Consider the following 20377-nt stretch of genomic DNA (forward strand, 5'->3'; position numbering starts at 1 on the left):
GATACGCTAATACAGCGATGACACACAACTTTACCAGAAGATCAATTGCATCAGTGACATCCATGAACTCAAGCACCTTCATGCCCTCATTGAGGCCTGGATGGCAAGCAACCTTGTGAAGCTCAACCTCATGTTCAATCGCCTTGGAAATTCTATCAAACATGGCCAAGTCCCAAATTGTCTGAAACGAAGTTTAACAGATTCATGGCTCAGCCCTCATCCAGTGGAAAATCTCTCATCAATAGTGAATAGCAGAATGGTACCAGCATGCACTTCTTTGCAAATTCAAGCTGTTTATCCATGTCTTGGAGTTTCATCACGTTGAGTGTTCCACTGGCTCCTACACTTCTTCTGTCAGAGGGTGACAAGATCTTATAAAAAGGCAAGTATGCTTAGGGTATACTCAGTGACTTGTCCGGTGATCAGGGGGCTTGGTATGCACAGGTCTGTATTGCATTTAGGTGAAACCAGCATGTAAATGTGTTGTGCTCTCTAAAGGTCAGAAACATTTTCCATTAGAGGAGATAATGACCCTTGGACTGAGTTAGTGTCTTTTGTCGAATGTGGCCTGGATTCTAATTCTGGTTTTGCCACATAATTTCATTGTGGGATCCTGCAAATGTCTCTTCACTGATCAATTAATAGAAGACAACCTGTAGATCTAGGGCTACTTTGTGTGCTCTATTGATGTCTACAATGGACATATGTCTATAGCCCATATTATGTGTAGCATATTTATGAAAAACATCTGGCTCTGCGTCCTGACACTACAGCCAAAGTAATATATATTATCCACTGGCTTATGGACTTTTGGCCAGAGGCTGAATTTTTCAAAGGGAAAGGCTGCTAGAACTGAGGAATAAGTCAGCAAGGAACATGTGATTGCCTGCCTTCTCCCCAGTCCTTCTGATATTTCTGAGGTCACTGAATGTTAAGGAATGCAATGTTTACGCCAGTGAAAACACATCTCTGCATCTTGGGGAGGATGTGTTCAATTGATGAATTTGATGACTCTGGGTGTGTGAGACCTGTGTTCGAATCCTTATTAGCACCTGGGTTGGAGGGAGCAGCCAATCATTTTCCACAGATTGCGGACTGAAACTGCTAATCTCAGCCCATGTTCCACAGAAACCACAGGCTGCCTTCCCGCCCTGGACCACCATTGTCTTGCCACCTACCTTTTGCTTTTTTTTTTATATTCCCATACCCCCTCCCCAGCTCGTCTTACCTGATTGTGGCGGTGGCGAGTCCCTCTACTGCCTCTGCTTCCCTCTGTCTCCCGTTACCAGCCACAACAGCAACGAAGCATCCCGTTCATTCATAGAAAAGTCCCTGCTATCAGTAAAAGCTAAGTGGAGAGAGTGGGGCTTGAGGTATATTTGTTATATTTAAAATGGTGTTCCGTGGCTGGGAGGCAGTATGCAGGTTCTGTAGAATGCGGGCTGAGATCAGAGGTTTCAGCCTATGTTCTGCGGAATCTGATTGGCTGGCCCCCTACCCCGGGTGCTAATGGTCATATTTTTTGTGCAAACGTCCTCTTGTTATATTCTAAAACTCGTGTGTCAAGTGAACGACAGTGAAGTGTTTTCAAACAATTTTACATGTTCCTCTAAATCACACTTAGGTGGTCAGCAATTATGTCTGTTATCTATGTTCCTTATAGATCAGAAAAACACAATCATTACAAATAAAAGTCCATTTCAGAAAGATTTGCACATATAGCATGTACACAAACACGTGTTTATATATGAATGTATTTATTTAAATCAAACACCATTCATTTTATGGTGGGTTTAAAAAATCCACGGAAAAACACGTAGGGCCTCATTACGACCCAGGCGGTAAGTTACCGCCTGGGCCGTGACTTTACCACCATGGCGTAAACTACGTTTACGCCATGGTGGTTGGCGGACCTACCGCCCCATTCCGACCTTGGCGGGGCGGTAAGTCCCCAATCCCCATTTACCCTTCCCCATTCCCATTTTTGCCCCATAGGGCATAATGGGAGTGGGGAAGGCGTTAATTACGCCACCGTAAATTACGGTGGCGTAATTAACTCCATGGTCCCTTAGCGCCATGGATTTTAACACCTGCTAAAAGCAGGTGTTAAATCCGCCATGGCGCTAAGGGACCTCGTACTCAGGCGGTAAGGGTCGGCGCTGTTTACGGCGCCGTAAACCCCTTACCGCCTGAGTTGTAATGAGGCCCGTAGACTTAATGGTGGATTATGCCATTTGCGCTAACAAGCCAAACACGCCACAGAGTCACCCAGTAACCATCGATTTAAGTTCATCTGGAGTTCAGAGCCACTCAGCAAGGAATCGTAGGATGAATGTTAGTCTCCATGTGAGATTGACTTTGTCTTTTAGGGCAGTGCTATTTTATGTATATCTTTATCAGCCCAAAACAGACAGCTCTCCAGGCTGCAGATAACCACGTATGTTTCACCCTCTTTGGTTTGGATCCAAAAGTTTCAGCAGTAGGCAAAGCTACTGGTTTTATGTTTTGCGTTGTGTAAATAGCTGATAATGTCCGTGTTTAATACAACATCATTAAATTGCCAATATGATCTGTACAGCTCTCCCACAAGTGTACTCATTGCTAAGGAAAAAATATGAATAAATACAATTTCACTTGCTCAAATTGTGCAACTGTGTAAAGGGCATATCCTCAAAGCAGCGAGACATGCACACATGAGCAATCGATACGTATTGGAAAAGGGCTTGATCTGATGGCCACACGAGTATGGGCAAGCGAATGAGTGCTGACATATGAAAATAAACCCAGTCCATACGCGGCTTGCATAACGTACTGCTGGAGGAATTTCAGAATCAAGCCTAGCGATAGGTCATGCTACTGGCGTGAAACACTGCATAGGTCCCTACCAGTGAAGGATTATTGTGCAGTGCTTCTTGTTTTCTTAAATAGGATTCTACAGGATAGAGAGGAGCATTAGAATTAGCCATTTCATGCCTGCCTTATTGATAATGTGGCTGTAGGGTAAGGCCAACACCATCTCATGAACGGTGTGATTGGTTGGGTCGACGCCCTTAAATTGCCTGAATACTATTAATGATGTAAGCTTCAACCGTAGATCAGGCTATAACAGCTGCCACTAGTTTCTGTGATAGACTCAAGCCACGTAATTCACAGCTGTTATGGAGCTACCCTTGACTTCGCTAGTACATTATATTCTCTCAGACCAGTGTTCACATGTTAATAGTGGTTTTAATGGATGTCAAAGGTTATTCATGTTGAAATATAGTGCCAAGATTTAGCTTCATAAACATGAAAGTGCTGCTTTTGGTTTTTGGAGGGAAATGTTCATTGTATTTTTTTGCTCAAATGTGTTGATTTATTTTTTTTTTTTGTTACTTGTTCTCCTTTTTAAAGCAATGGTGAATACAACGAAACGTCATTATGAAGATTTAGTGTTACACCACAATGTTGTATGACCTCTGCGTGCTGTTCCACCCTGCACTCGTGCTGTTTTGCCCCACACTGAAGTTGCACCAGGACGAATGTCCCTAAAGGTTTCCAGTGAAAATGTCTGGGACCTGGAGCCAAATCCTTTATTTCCTGCAAGATCACTGGACTGCTGTGCAGAGGGCTGCCAGGCCCCAATAAGGTGGTGGGGCAAACTAAAACACTAATACCACCAATGGGAACAGTGCAGCCTGACCTGCTAGACAGAAACACCAGCAGCTCCAGAGATGTTTCGGCTTTGGTGGGCCTCATCAGTGAGTTGCAGTTTGGTTCCTTCTAGCAAAAGGTCCGAGTTTGGGCGTACAGTCTCTCGCATAGGGAGACAGACTATTTAAACAAAAGTAGCAGCGGGGAATGTTGTAAGGCCCCATGAGGGTTGTCAACAACCTGTCCTCCCTTGCAGAATCATATTTGTTACCAACCCAAACTAACCATAACGAATATACAGAAAGTTGTCAAATTTGCAGGAACTAAAAAGACCTTGTGGGATTCGGACAGTCACTGAGCTTGTTTGCCCAGCACTACTCTGTAGCTTTTCCTGTCCAACATAAGCCCAGCTCACCAAACATGCACCTATATACCTTTCAAGGTGTAAAACTAAATTTCAAAACTGCTTCTCAAATTCAGAAAAGGGAATCTGCGTGGCTTATCCCCCCATTTTCTTCCAACTGAGGCTACCATCCTTCAATCAAAACACAGCCAGCAAAGAGGGCCAACAAACATTCAGGGCAGCATTAGCAAACGTGCACACGAGGCCTGGACGTTTTGCAAATACACAAGTCCATTTTGGGAAGAGGGACCGTTCTGCATCTCAAAAGGGTCACATGTACTCGTGAGCATTAATGGTCTAGCCATTGTCAAATGCTCCTTTGTCATGAATGCCCACTCTCAGCACCACGATTGGTGGGTGAATCGTGACTCTAACCTACAATCAGATGGGGTTACATGATTAGCTGCACCCTTTTGAAATCAAGTGATGGCCTTCGGATCCAAAGAAAACTACTGGTAAAGAAATGGCATGAGTTTTTTATTCTATAAGCCGAACCTGGTCTCTGACTCTTTTGCCACATCCATTGATCGTTAGGACAGACATGAGTTGGAAAAGTAATACCAGCATCAGTTGAAGAAAGTTTGGATCACTGGAGCATGCATTTGACTGCAGTCCATGGTTCCTGAAGGGAGTGGAGTGTGACGGAAATGTAAGGTTGATGTATTCCTCTAAAAAAGGCATTATAATTAGATGTAAGCAAAATATTGATTTGGCCTGCTATGCTGTGGATTGTGAACAGATTAGGGTCAATCTAGCGACTAAATATCTGATTATTTTATACAGCTCACTAAACGAGTAGCCATCCCTCCATACTTGACGGATTATGCACATAACAGGATCCTTCCTACAAACCACTAAAATGTAACATGACCAACACTCTGGAGGTCAAGGGGAGTATGATGGGCCTAGATAACGATCACAGATTTTGCTGACTTTGTAGTACTAGATCATTGGAGATGGTCAAGCACCTTATGCTGCACTGTAAAATTCTTAATAAGCTTAGGATCAGGGCATGCGGCTGCTCAGTTCTCTCCCTTTTACACGCTGATTATGTGGGTTGGGCCTGGGAACTATTTTATATGGACCATGATGTATTGATTCTTTATGATTTGACCAAGATGTGGATCTATATAGAGAAGATTTAATGCTGATCTGTAGTTAAGATGGATATGCTGATTTTTAGTCATCATTAGGATCATTTTTTGTATCTAATTGTTTTGTTTCAAAATCCTGATGAGTTGACGATTACTAAATAAAAACAATGAACAAAAATAAAAAGTTGGTCCTAATGAAATGTGGCCTGATGTCAACTATGGGTGAAAATATGGCTTCTGAAAAATGTTTGAGAAGTTGCCAAGGAGCATATCCAGCAGATGCAAGTCAATAAATCACATTAGCCACCTGGCAAGAAGCGCTGGCCAATCAAGATGCTCGGGATGTGTCATGTTTTGGGTTCAAGCCCGTATTACGAGAGGCCTGTGTGCCGCTCAGCCCGAGTTCACCTACCCCATTCCTCTTCTTGCCCCCTAGCTGCAATGAAACACCTTAGAACCCACGACGATCACATGCAGGTGCTAAAGGCTCTTTTAAATAAAAAAAAAAGAACATCTTACTTAGTTATTCCTGAATCTGCACTGCACTGACAAAGTTTGATGACATCATGGTCATCAACACGGAAAACAGACTTTAGAAGTGCTGCACAGCTTCAGGGATCATTGAGTAAGATTATAAAATGTGTATTGAATAGAGTCAGAAACGTGCGATGTGCGCGTGCTAATGGTGATATTGACCTCGGTGGCTAGCCATCCCTGATGATAATGATACCTGCACCAACATCAAGGGAAAGCGATTCCGCAAAGGTTTTCTTTTTTTTTTGTTGCGAAAAACAATAATTTCCTGTTTTGCACACAATGCTTGCTACCTCAATATACACGGTTTCACAGTGCCAACACAGCTGTGCTATCTATCGCCCATGCCATTTCATTAGTCCTCAATGTACCGGCCTCAGAAAGGTGAAGCAATGAGTTAGCCCGCAGCGCTGCCACAACACAAACGAGTTATCCTCTGGCTTACTCTAGATCTCAATCGCAAGTGTTCACCTAATGGCACTGTTTGACAGGGCAATCAAATCAGGTCAAAGCCGAGCTATCTGACCAAATACGAGCTGATGTATCTGGTCGTCCAGTGCCATTCAGAATGATGTCCAATCCATTCCTCATTGCCATTTGCCCCGTCTAGACAGGAAGTAGTTTGATTATCTCCTGCCACCCTCCCAGCAGACTAATGCAAGAAATAATGAGCTTCAGACATTCCTTATCTCGGGCAAGCAGATGCTGCTTTGCATGTCTATTTTCCCATTTCATGTTCCAGAGTTTTACCCCAGCCATTTCTATTTAACCGCGCTCCTGAGTGCATTGCTTCTGAACTATATGCATTTTAAATGATTCTGCCAGAAGTATAGTCATGCCTTCAGAGACAAACATTCTCATTTGGGCCTCTTTTGATGGCAATTCATAATAGAACTGGCAACACAGACGTCTGCTTTCAGACTGATGTAAAAGAGACACCATGTTTCCACTTAAATGACAGGCTTCTTATGAAGGTGCAAGGCCCGATATTTTATGTGTTTTATCCATAGCCCCCGGAAAATATGCCACCGATCCCGCCCATCACAGTTAATTGGCATTTTGCTGTGTTTCCTGTCCTTAGGAGATGTGTGTACTGATGAGTAAAGAACTGCACATTTGAAGTTCTTTCTGTCATCCTCACACAACTTTACAATCAGTGTCAGGTATCAAACAATTTTCAAAAATTACATTAGAGCAAACCATTGGTTCGAGAAAAGCCAGGCACCACGAATGCAACTCATGAAATCATGTCCTTAATATTCAACGTCCAAGTGTGTTTTCATCACTGTGCATTTGTTTTTGTGATGGTGCATGGCACCATCACAGCCTATGGCCTATATTATTACCCGAGTGTCTATCGCATAGTTCCTTGTACTCCACCAAAGCACCTGCAGACTGTTTGAATAGCAATTTGCCTAGTTTTTATTTGTTCCATTGATAACATGATGCAAATGTGTTGCATTATATTTTGCAAAGAAGCAGTAAGCGGGTTTGACTTGGAACGGTTTATTGAGAAGCCACCCTCAACACAGGGAGTCCCTTCCTCCCCACTCAAGAGCTTATTCAACAAACTGTTTAACAGATTTTTTTTGTTTTTGTTTAGCCCTATCTTAGACGCATATCATGCCCTTTGGATCCCTCTCCCCTGAGCTAACAATGAGCCAAGAACCAGGCCTGTGTACGGGAAATATATTGGTATTTATTTAAATGATCAGTAATCGAAATTAGTACGGAAATATCGAAAACACCACTTTATACATGGCACAACATAATCAACTTCGCTCAGCATAAATACATCGGAGAAGTGAGTTAAACAGAACACAGACACAATTCTTCCCTTACTGTAAATCTCACTTCACAAAATAATTGCACTGATCAATAACATGATTTTATCCCAAAATTTTTGGTTTAAAATAAACATAAGGTGATTTATTGCTTTGTTTTTCTGAATCCCCCTTGCTTTGGTCTATGTTGGGAAGTCCAACAGAAACATGTGAATGCTTTGGAGACTTTTGGATTTCAGACACCCCTTACTGAAAGGCATGTGGTGGAGAAGCTGGATAAAAAGATTGGCCTGATTTAAGAACAAAGACACCCCTCTTCCGAAAAGAAGTCGGGGTCAGCTGGACAATAAGGATTACCCATTTAAAATATATGCTAGTTTTCAGCGCACACTGAGATGTGAGCTTTGTTAATTTTGAATTTTAACACAATTCACCCTGTAGTTTTCTGCCAAATGTGGAATTAATAGAATTCATATTTTTGGTTGTATAGGCTAAGGATTTACACAGTCCGACCCCCCCCCTTCACTATAAAGCGAAAGGATTCAAGGCAATAAGTCTCCCCCCACCTTTTGGTTTACCCGGGCTTAGTTCTACTTACATGGCAAGCCTCTTTTTAAGGTTCAGGAAAGCTAGTTGCATCTCAGTACACTCTGGGAAGATAGGGCAGGGGTCTCAAAGATGGCCTCTTGCTCTCCATCACAGGACCCAGTTAGCTTTAAGGCCTTCCTAGAAATGGACAGATCCACCCAGGTGCACTCTCAGCAATCTCCTCTGGTGTCTCGTTACAACTGTCAGATGGTAAATATCAGCAGCCTTCCTGTCTTTCTCCTTTTTCTGTCACCAGACTTTTGTGTGTCTGTCCCCTGTTCCAGTCCAGTCCCCCTTATATAGCAGAAATGACATCACCAATTTTACAATGTTGAGGAAGTACCCGGAAATAATCCCTGCCAGCAGGATTGGATTACTCCTCTCTCTCCTCCCAACCCTGCCTCAAAATCAATATTGATTTAGGGGTTTGGAGCAACATATGGCAATTGCTATTTGCAATCACCCTTTTGTTCTCCTTTCAACTTTTCTGGCAAAAACTAGTTATGTACCACAACTTCATAATTTTACTAGCTACTGCCACACCAGACATATTTTCTGCTTTAGCTGATCTGGGAGAATTAGACAAGCTGACCACCAAATCCATACGATGTAGCACGGCAATGTAGTACATTTCTGCCGTTTCCACAAAAAGTACAATAGTTATGAAGATGGAAGTTATTAATCATATCCCTAATTTCATTTTCCACCCGATCACCAACTCTCACATTTGGAACATGTTCAGATCAGCCAGAAACCTAGTCTAACTGGCCATTATAGTTCCCAGAGTCACAGGTAGATGCCTTTTATATCCCCAAAATTGCCTGGAAATTGCATAAAAAATGGTACAAAAATGAAATCAATCCACAGTATTGTTGCTGCGAAAAGGCCTAAATGATAATAGTACTTTTACATTAATTGTGAAAGTTCATGTTCAGCAAATGGGAGGTCTGTTTCATCCAGTACAGCCATATGTCTCCCTGGGCCAGCCTGTGACCAGAGGTTTGTTTATGAGTAACTTTGAAGTTGGTAGTTTGCTCTTTGAAGTCGGTGCCCCATTTTCACCATATTAGTTGTGCTCCAGCCAAGGTTGAATTTGCATGATGCCCCTGCTTTCAGAACCAGCAAGTCTGGAGGACACTGGCTTTCAACACCTTCACCAGCACATTTTATTGTGGCGGGTCATTAAATGGGAGCTGTGACATCCAGGCTGGAAGTGGAATAGTTCCTTTGTGAAGTTTTGACCACAGCCAGAAACAAGTTTTCCATGAAGACAAAGGGCCTCATTTCGACCCTGGCGGAATGGGTTTTCCGGCACCGGTAATGGTGCCGGTAAACCCATTCCGTCTTATTACCAGGTTCCCTCGCGGGACCCAGAACAGACGTCTGGTAAAACCAGACATCCTTTCCGGGTCCCACGAGGGGACCAAGGAGCAAATAACGGGCCTGTTATTAACGGGCCCGTTATTAGCTCCATCCCCATTCCCATTGAGCCCTATGGGAGCTCGAATGGGAATGGGGAATGGTTTTGTGAATGAGGAATTACCGGGTCCTCCAAGGTTGAAATGACCCGGTAATTCCTCATTCACAGACCACGGACCCGGACACGATTTTGGAGGCAGCCATGGCGCTAATAGAACCATGGCTACCTCCAAACTCGTAATGAGGCCCAAAGTGGCTCTTCAAAGGTCACTGGAGTTTTGTAGGTGAAACATACATTGCTTTTGTCAACCTACACATCATGTTTTCTTTTCATGACATTATTCTGAGAGCAGTGATATTTTTTTTTCCATTTTGGCTTTTTAAAGCTGTTTTTATTTGCATAAGCATGTGCAGGTCGTTTTAATGGCCATCATTACAACAGCGGCGCTAAACCATGGCACTATTAGCACCATGGTTGGTGCCGGTGTTGTAACGAGTCCGCCATGGGGAAATACCGCCCCATTCCAAGGTTGGCGGGGCGGTATTTCCCCATTTCCCCATGGCCATTCCCCATTCCCATTTTTGCCCCATAGGGCACAATGGGAATGGGGAAGGCGGCAATTACGGTACCGCAAATTCCGGTACTGTAATTGCCTGCAAGGTCCCTTTGCGGGTCCCTACTTTAACGGCTTGTCCAGACCAGCCGTTCAGGTCGGGTCCCGCAAAGGGACCTCGTAGTAAGGCGCTAAGTGGTTAACGGCGCCGTTAACCACTTAGCGCCAGGGTCGTAATGAGGCCCAATGTATACAATCCTGTTTTCCATGTCACAGGGATCTTTGATTCTTCCTTCTTTTGTAAATTAAACTGTTGCTGGTCCATTGGTAATGACAGGTAGGCCCCTTTCCACGTGGCTTTTTAACTTTACTTAAAAAACAAAAGCAAAAGCCAGGACATTTTTGTTTCAGTGTTTGAATACCTACAATTCATGTGAAAGGGACTTCTGTTTGGGGCCTTTAAATGCACCCCGAAGACTGCATGGTACCATTGTTACTTTAACAGAGATTTTGTTTTGCAAGCTTTTAGCTCTTTTGGGATATAAGGGAGCTGCATCTTCCCGCATGCTTTCAAAGCAAAAGGAACTGGATCAGCAACAGTCCAGAGCAATTTAGCCTGGTGGAGGGGCAATTTTCTTCCGTTGATAGGCAATTTTGCAATAACATGAACAGGAAATTACCAGTGAAAAAAATGACATTGACATGAGTGACCGGTCAATAATTATTTACCTAAAGTGCAAGAACACCATTGCGCACATTTTGGTCTGTGCAGATATCTGTCTTTGATTGCCCTTCTCCAACTGAAACATGCCCAATGTTTCCAATTCATCTTCTTTTCAGTTCAGATATTGAGCAAATGGGATCTATATTTCAAATGCATTGAAATATAGAACACATGTAATCATCTTTCTGATTGCAGATGGTTTTTTGACTGCCCTCCTCAGCTTTTTTATTATTATTTTTATTTTTTATAGCCGGTGAGCAATTTATTCCTCAACTTTGCTCTGCTCTTCAAAACCCATAATTGAACTTGAGGATCCTTGTTCAATTAGACCTCTGAGCTTCCATGCAGTATAATTTAACTTGTAGCACTATAGCAAAACAGATTTGATCCTGTCTCAGAAATTAAATGTAAAACCAAATAATTAGGTAGTTTGATTGAACATAAAGGGATTGATTTACAAAAACACTTTTGAAAAAGAAAACCCCGTTTATAAAGGCTTTGTAAATCAGGCCCATAACCTTTTCGGATCTCTTTTGTGACTGGGAGGAATTTGTTTTACATGCATTTTAATTTGATTGGTAATTTAAACATGTGTTGCTGCTTTCTGTCTTTCTTTCTTTGGTCCATTCCTTCTCTCTTTCTCTCTCTCTTTCATTCCTTCTTTTTTCTTTCTTTCCCTTCTTTTTTGCTTCTTTTCTGGCTTTCCTACTTCCTTGCTTCCTATCTTTCTGTTGTGTAGTCTATCTTCTTTCCGTCTTATCTTTTCTGTATTTTTGTGTGTAGTTCCTTATGGCTTTCTATCTTTCTTTATGCTTTTATGTGTGCTTTTATTTGGTTCTTGTATTCTTTCTTTTGTTTATCATTGGTTTTGTTTGTGGGTTTCTTCATAACTTTCTTTCTGTCTTTGTGTCTTTCTATCTTCAATTCTCTTTCTGTCTTTCTTTCTTCATGCCTTTCTTCAAGTCTTTATTTGTCTTTGTTTTGTTTTATCTGGCTCTTGTTTTTCTTCCATTATGTCTTTCATTGTTCCAGTCTGTTTTTCTTTTTTATTTCTGTCTTCTTTGTTTCTATGTATCTATAATTCCTTCTCCTCTAACACTGCACATATGTAGATGATGCTTTACTCCTTAAACCCCGTTTATTCATCTTGAAACTATCTGATATTTTAGACTGTGTACTCTGAGGCGCTCTCTGGACGGCTCGTCATAAGACGGTGCTTCTGAAATGTTTTTTCTTTTCTTTCTTTGCCAAGGTTGTGGGCACACCTCCCGGGTGTGACATTATGGATGCTATTGAACAAGAGCGGGAAATGTGCATGGATGAGTCGGATCTTGAAAATCATACTGCAGGTAGGAGATGCTTTGAGCTATTTGCTATTAACTTGTGCTGTACCTTTTTCCTTGCACGTTGACTGCATGATTATCAGATGTGCACTGGCTGAGCCATCCCTTGTTTACAAGGGATGATATTTAAGTTACTAACAATGCAAAGTATATGGTGGGGAAACCGATCCCCGATTTCCATGAACTGGGATGATTTATAATCTATTGTGGAAGTCAAAATGTTGGCTAGAGATTGAGAGTGAATAGATTGTATTTATGTATGTATCATTTGAGAATGTACCGCATTGCATAACCAATATTGAAAACATCAAATTACTGCATAGCACTTCTAAACTCATTAAATAGTGAAGAAATACATTGTGCTTTGTTGTCTTACTGGGATTGATGCTGCACACTCAGGACGTTTTTGGGTGCTCTCTAGGCGATCTCGAGTGCTGTAGTGTCTCGTATTTCCTTCCCTTCGTGTGTGTATCACTTAGCTGTGAACTCAGAGTGAGTGTGGTATGTATGCTTATGAGTGAAGGTTCCTAGCACTGGGTTCCAACAGAGTCAGTTGAAGAGATATCTGGGTGGTGGGGACCGGTGGGTTTTCTTCTCATGATATGTACTTGAACTATATGCATCCAAGACCTGAATAAATGGACCAGAAGTTCCTGCACCTGAAGACTACGTCTTTCATCACTACAAGTTCAAAAGAGGACGACAGATATGTTAGTGAAAAAAAGGGTATATACAAACTAGAAATACTTTTGCATTGATGCATGCAGTCTGTGACTATCCTGAGCTATGTGTGTGGTTCTGCTTGTTGATGTTATTCACCCAGTACACAAAGACGTTTTTATTCAGAGTGGGTCATTGCATGCCTTAGGTTCTAGGATGCATTGGCCAGTACTATGGTGTGTAAAATGGTTATACAGGTGTAGTGTTTGGAGTATGATGGGAGGGATCTTTGGATTGCAGTGTGTGGGTGACAAAGGTGGTTTATGTATAGCAGGATTGAGCATAGAAATGGATGATGTTGGTGGAGGAGGTTAGAGGAGTGCCTGGTATGTGATTTAGAGCACACAACTCACATGTCCAGGGCCAGGTCTCAGTGCAGGCACGCTTCTGGTGTTGAACTTGTGTGCAGACATCATGTTTCATCAAACTGGTGTGGGCACTACATCTTTCAATGGGTGGTGTGCAGCATCAGGTTCTGGATGAAAGTGGGAACACGGAAAAGAAACACAGGAATGCGGAGAAACAAGGCAGCATGCAGCAGTAAGTAGCAAGTAGATAGTGATCAAGATTGATCACCATGGAGGGTGTGACGTGAGGATTCTGTTGTGGGTATGATTTGAAGCTATGGGAGCAAATTTGCAGGCTGCAAATTTCAAGTGCTAGACATTATAGCTGTTCATGAAAAATGTCTAAGGCCATCAGGCCAGTATCCTAGTGCTTTGACTGCATTGAGCGTGAGAATGAAACAAACCATAACTGACAGTGTAGGGTAACCTAGCCACAACTCACCAGGTGTAATTTTTATGGGGAAGCAGGGTGCATATAACTTTGATTATATTTGCTTATTTATAACACGCTTAATACAGAAGAGGTTTCTGAGCACAGACCCAGGGTTCAAATCTGTGTTGTTTTGCATTGTCATGCTTCCAAGACGAGCACGTTGCCACTGAGCTATACTTCCCTTATCTGTGCCCTGTGTACCATGTGCTCTGACCTGAGTAAGCGAGTTGGGCAGATTACAGTGGGGCCTTTGATGTGTAGTTCAGAGCTCATTTGCTGGAGTGAGGCCTGGAATAGTTAGGTGTGTTGAAAAGCCTGGTCTTTTGCATTTTCCTGGACTAAAGTTGTCCTGGATTGCACAGATTCCCTTTGGGAGGGAGTTGCATAATTTGACCACTGTTTTATGAAAGTCTCACTCACCATGTCTGTGTCTGGTGGATCACAGGGTTTGTAAGAATAACTGTTGCCTGATCTCAATGTGCTCCTTTGTTGTTGTCAGCTGATCTTTCCAAGAATTAATTTGGGTCCACAGCCTGGAAGAGTTCTCTGAGCGATGCCCAGAGGTTTTCAAATGGATTATTTTCTTGACAGGCCGCCAGGAGGATAGCTCAGGGAGGATATCTCAGGGGCAACGTGCTCGCCTTGGAAGCAAGACAACACAGAGCAACACAGGTTCGAACTACGGGTCCGCGCTTAGAAACCTCTGGGTATTGAGTGTGTTATAAGTAACCAATTACAATTACAGATGTAAGATCTGGTGTAATGTTTTGAATCGTATGGTGCCACTGTGTTCTGGATTCAGCAATATGATGCTGATGGTCCGTCGTGGGGTGGTGAGGAAAGGTATTCTGTGAAGGTAGTAGAACCATTTCTTTCATATGACATTGATTTGTGGTTCCAGGGTACTTTAATTGTCCATCAGAATCCATAGTTTCTCAATCACTTTTTACGTTTGCAGACCGCTGCTCACATCACAAAGCCAAGGTATTGTGCCTGCAGTGCATTATTGGGTGACAAGATAATAGTTTCTAACCCCACCCGCTTGCTATAATTACCCAAGGTGCAGCGCACTTGCGCGCGCACCGTGAAAGAAGACAAGGACTGTTGACTGTGGGAAATGCTGCTGGAAACGCTGCTGGTGTGAACGCGACAGCGCGGGTCTGATTGTAGCATGCAGCGCTGCCGACGAACGAAGGCGAGTGGAAGGAGGACGTCTTGTAACGCAACAAAAGAAGCTGCCTGGAGGCAGCTGCTATTGGTCTGGTGTGGTGTGACACTCCCCCACTAACCCCACCCGCTTGCTATAATTACCCAAGGTGCAGTGCACCTGCGCGCGCACCGCGAAGGACGACAAGGACTGTTGACTGTGGGAAACGCTGCTGGTGTGAACGCGACAGTGCGGATCTGATTGTAGCGTGCAGCGCTGCCGACGAACGAAGGCGAGTGGAAGGAGGACGTCTTGTAATGCAACACAGGAAGCTGCCTGGAGGTGAATTGTGAAAAGACTGGCATAGACTGTATGCAGAGAGCGTGTCAGTTAATAGCCACGAGTGTGTCAGTTATTAGGCACTTAATGGACTGCCTGATTACAAGCATACCAACGATTTGATAATTAGTTTTAAAAAAAAAATAATAATTAAAAAAAATCTTTTCTTTTCTTTAGGCAGCTGCTATTGGTCTGGTGTGGTGTGACACTCCCCCGCTAACCCCACCCGCTTGCTATATTTACCCAAGGTGCAGCGCACCTGCACGCGCACCGCGAAGGACGACAAGGACTGTTGACTGTTCACTGTTGACTGTTCACTGTTGGATGTTAGCTATAATACGATAGCTATTTCTACATTAGAACATATTTGAACAGAATTCAGTCTAAGACTAGTGCAGGTAAGAAAAAGAGGTCATTTTTTGACTACGGTTGTGAAAAGTTTGTGTCGTTGTTAAAAAAGAGAAATAAGAAATCTAAACTGCCAACTGTCATGAAAGACCCACGGGCGGACTTTTTTGCACCAGTATCAACGCGCAGAGCTAGCTTAGCTAGGGCTGCGGCTTTACCACTCCCCCCGCAACAGCCTGATGAAGAAGAAGAACTAATTGCATGTGCTGTTAACTGTTCAAATAACTTGAAAATAGGCAAGGATAAGGGAATTGAGGAACTACAACTGAATGTTAACTCACAATCCTTGTTTGCTGAAGAACTAACTGACCTCTCGCAAAAAGAGGTTTTGAAAGAATTATGGTCTGAGTTAGCTAACACACAAGGGGATGAAGGCTCAATCGAGCAATTGGATGACGACACCCCTAACGTATTTAGAACAGCTGACTTGGACACTTTTCAACCGGATGATACTTCTGTTTCAATAGTCTCCAATGGAATGGACTTGAATAATGAGTTACCTTTGGGCAAGTCTGACAATACTGATATTTGCACACTGATGGGGATTTTTAACCGCTTAATTTTAAGTGAATTAAAAAGACAAACAGATCTACTATTACACATTAACATATCCGTCCAGCAGGTACTGGTTAAGCTTAATGAAATCTTAGCTAAACCAGTAATAAAACCTGCAGAAAAACCTGCAACCGGTAAAAAGCCAGAGGACACTCTTATGAATTCTGAAAAAATATCTAATCCTGTAGCTATTGTTATAGAAGACTCGCAGAAACACAGTAACACAAATAAAACAAACTTGGCCGGGTCCAAGACTACGGTATTAGCGACTGAACTTTGCCTCCATCCAAATGTCATAGCTTCACACCAGCAACTCATATTTCTGCATGGGCAGTGCTGGATCGTATTTCTTTCTTGATCACCCTCTTAAATACACCGAAAGTCAATTGTTAAAAGAAATAGACACTGTAACACATAAAATTGATGTATGGAGGGAAACAAAGTCCAACAACTTTGTGTTAATGGCTTGTGACCTAAATGCTGACTGCAATCTTAGTAAGGCAGAGATTAATGAGCTGTTATGGAATATAGATGGGGCAGATAATAAATCCTAATCTATGTCACCTAGCAATAAACGAAGAGGTGCAATTTGGATGAACTTTCTGGAAGTGATGGGGTTAACCAAAATTCATAATGACAAACAGATATGGCATGCTAGGGGTTTTTGCTCTATAGTAGACTATCTTTTTGTAACTGGTTTGGAATGTTTTATGTCACAGCTAACAGTAGTAGAAATGCCTACTAGTGACCATGACTTACTTTTAATAGAAATCCCACATACAGAAAATTTGAAAAAACACTCAATCTATGATGAAGAAATACTTACTAACATCAAAGGTATGAGGATACGATGGTCTTATACCAAAACTAAAAAATTAATTCGGCACTGTATAAAGATTGGGGATTCATGTCGAATGAAGAGAAAACTACAAATCTGTCCGTAAATGGATTTACTGATTATATAAACACGATTGCACAAAAAATATGCACAAAAAAGTAAGTAATACTAAAAGAAGGACTCATATTGATGTGTTTGATAACCAGACTTTAGTAACAAAAAAGAGTTGAGACAAGAAATTCGCAAGTTGAATAACGGTACCGACTCCATATCGGAGAAAACTAACCAAATAAAAAAATTAAAACAAGCACATAAAAACTGGCTAATTGCTCGAAAAGTGTATAGGGACCAAACTGATGGAGAAAAAATGCTTGCAGCAATTAATGGCAAAAACACTTCCAATTTGTGGTTATTGCTAAATGATACTTAGATTACGCAAAAAGAGATTCTATTCACGCAAATTAGTGAAGACATATGGAAAAAACACTTTGTAGCTTTATATGAGATGCCCGGTGATGAAAAATTATCTGAAACTAATCTCATGAGAAAAAATGAAAAGGTTATATGGGATCTGGATATCTCCCCATTTAATATATCTAAGATGATTGGGAAAGCTAAAAAATTGGGAGCCCCCGGGCCAAACAATTTATCTAGTTCGATAATGAAAACGGATATTAACCTGTGGGGGAAATTTTACATATACTGTTTACCGACATAATTGTTAACGAAGTAATCCCAGAATCATGGAAGCTTGCTATTGTGATTCCTATTTACAAAAAGGGCCTAAGATCTGCCCCTGAAAGTTACAGGCCTATTGCAATATCAGACCCTGACTATAAGATTTTTACGTCCATCATACTAAAAGATCTAGATGAATGGATTATCAGATGTAATGTTCTTGATACCAAACAAATAGGTTTCAGGAAAAAATTGGGCACAGACTGTGGTGGTTTGGTCTTGAAAAGTTTGCAATCAACAACTCTCAGAAAACAAGGTGGCTCAATTTTTGTGGCCGCGATGGATCTCTCTAAAGCTTTTGACCTGGTGGATCGACACAAACAATGGGAAACATTAAGAGATCTATCTATTCCTCCTCATCTTCTTGAAATGATTATAGAGTTATACTCTAACAAAAAAATTAAAATCAGACTTAACTCTGAAGGGAAGTTATCCTCCGAACAGCTAATTCCGAATGGATTGAGACAGGGCTGTAAACTGGCTGCCACTTTATTCAACCTTTACGTTTGTAGAGCTGGCAAAGAAATGAAAGGTAAGGTCTTGATAGCACCCAAATTAGGTGATACCTCCATAGAATAGTTAGCCTACGCCGATGATTTTTTACTTTTGGACTGCACCAAGGTTGGGCTGCAGAGACTCATAAATGCTTTTGTGCTGTTTATCTCTAGTATTCGATTAAAGATCAATGCAGATAAAACAACTATTATGTGCCTGGGTAAGACTTGTAAAAATCATTTGCAGTTATCTTGGTCTTGTCAAGGAAAAAAAATCACCTGCCAAAAGTCTTTCAAATATCTAGGATATCATTTTGTAGGTAATAGCTCTACAGTGATGGTGAAAAGACAGTTAAGAACTAAAGCTGACAAGATTTTAAGACAGATGCATAAATTTGATGCGAAATTTGGGAGATTTACAGCAATACCGTTAAAACAATTTTACATCATGTCATGTATCCCTAAATTGGTATATGGTTTAGAATTTTATGAGCTGGAAAATACTGATTTGATAAAAAAACTGGAAAGTGTCATCTGGAAAGGGGTTTTATACTTCATTCCCAAGAATATTTCAATCGAAGTAATCAGATATGAATTTGGTTTACAGTCTCTGAGATCCATTATTGCTTGGAAAAAAATACTATTATGGAGAAAATGTTCACTCACAAATATCAATTCTCTATATACATTAGCGGGGAAGGATGCAACAAATGTTTTTTGTACAAAATTGAAAGAAGACACTGAAGAAATACTGGGGAATGCAGGTATATCGTTTGAGCTGCTAGTAAATAATCTGCTCAAAGTAAAAAACATTTTGAAATGTAATGATTGGCAACTGACGCTTGACGCAGTAGCACAATCGAAAACAGCGAATCAAGTCTATTCATGCTGGAAACTGAAACCCCGATTGGAATTTTATTTGGAATATAAAATATCCGTCAAGAAACTTTAGAAATATTTTTATGAGATTCCGTTTTGATGTTCTTAAAACTAACTATGTTTTAAAAAGATGGAATATGTTAAAAGATGAGTGGAGCTGGTGTAAATATTGCAAAAAAGAAGGGGTGGAAGAAACCCTGTTGCACCTGATTCTGTTATGCCCTGCAGTACTGAAGGAACGAATACAATATTTTCAGCAATTCATAAGACACCTGCACTGTGTAGACAGGGTTTCAGATTCGACATAATAACTTAACGGTATTGAAACTTAGAATCATAGCTTTTTTAAAGCACTTCTGTGCACTTTCATGAAATGTTATACTAACTTTAACATGAAACTAAGATTTTAGGAAAACACAGATGATAATTTAACATTGGTGATTTAAAATTGTTTGTTTATGTAATATCTAATTTTCTATGCGATTTCTATTTTGTAAAGGTTTATATAAACCATATACAAATAAATAAATAATAATAATAGTTTCTATCTTTAGTCTTAGGCAATTATTCATCCTCTGTGTGTTCATGAGAGCAAGGCACTTAGTGACGGTTGTGTCTGTGATCTGCTGGTGGTCATTCTAAAAATCATCTCTGTGCCATCTGCATAGCTGTCCCAGGCAGTAAGCATAGTTTCCACAAGAAACTTAGGCCCTCATTACACGAAAGGCGGAAGGGGGTTAACCGGGCAAGTAGAGCTGCCGGCCCCGTTAACCCCCTACCGCCTCATTAAGGGGTCTCCTCGCGGGACCCGCTAAGAATGCCTGGTTTTACCAGCTGTCCTAAACGGGTCCCGCAAGCAGACCAAAATGCAAACAACGGGCCCATCATTAACAGGCCCGTTGTTTGCATCCTCCCCATTCCCATTGAGCCATATGGGGGCTCGAATGGGAATGGGGATGTACAGGTTCTAGGTTCCTGGAATAGGGAAATACTGGGCCCTCCAAAGTCGGAATGGACCGGTATTTCCCCATTCCAGGAACCCGGACCTGGTACCGCCAGGGTCGTAATGACCCCCATAATGTGGGCTTGAGTGTAGGTTTCGAGCTGAATTGCCTCTATTCCCCTTCACTTTAATGTTAGTGAAACTTGATGGATTGAGAGCTTTTCTTTGGAGGCCAAAATGTATCAAATCTTTACTACCTGTCTAGGTATACCAAGCGAGTACTTTGCTTTTTTTATTAAAATGTTAGAGTTTATACATAAACTTTTTCATTTCTCAATTTTTAGTTAATTCCTCATTATGTTTTGTTAGAAAATCAATGTTCAACTTCGTATCACTGTGTCCATGGTACGTCTTCCACAGGCGACATACTCTCTAATTTTTCCAAGTCGAGAATATTAGC

At 41.5% G+C, this 20377-nt stretch overlaps 1 protein-coding gene across 1 annotated transcript in view; it reads left to right on the forward strand.

Moving 5' to 3' along the window:
- Positions 1-20377, forward strand: part of VIPR1 (vasoactive intestinal peptide receptor 1) — a 1305930-nt gene that overhangs the window by 347768 nt on the left and 937785 nt on the right. Inside the window, exon 2 of the mRNA XM_069647715.1 lies at positions 11986-12082. Coding sequence (XP_069503816.1) covers positions 11986-12082 — 97 coding nt within the window. The remainder of the gene's footprint in view (positions 1-11985; positions 12083-20377) is intronic.

Source organism: Ambystoma mexicanum, chromosome 2q (genome assembly GCF_040938575.1).
Source record: "Ambystoma mexicanum isolate Mex_15411 chromosome 2q, UKY_AmexF1_1, whole genome shotgun sequence".
Classification (NCBI taxonomy): domain Eukaryota; kingdom Metazoa; phylum Chordata; class Amphibia; order Caudata; family Ambystomatidae; genus Ambystoma; species Ambystoma mexicanum.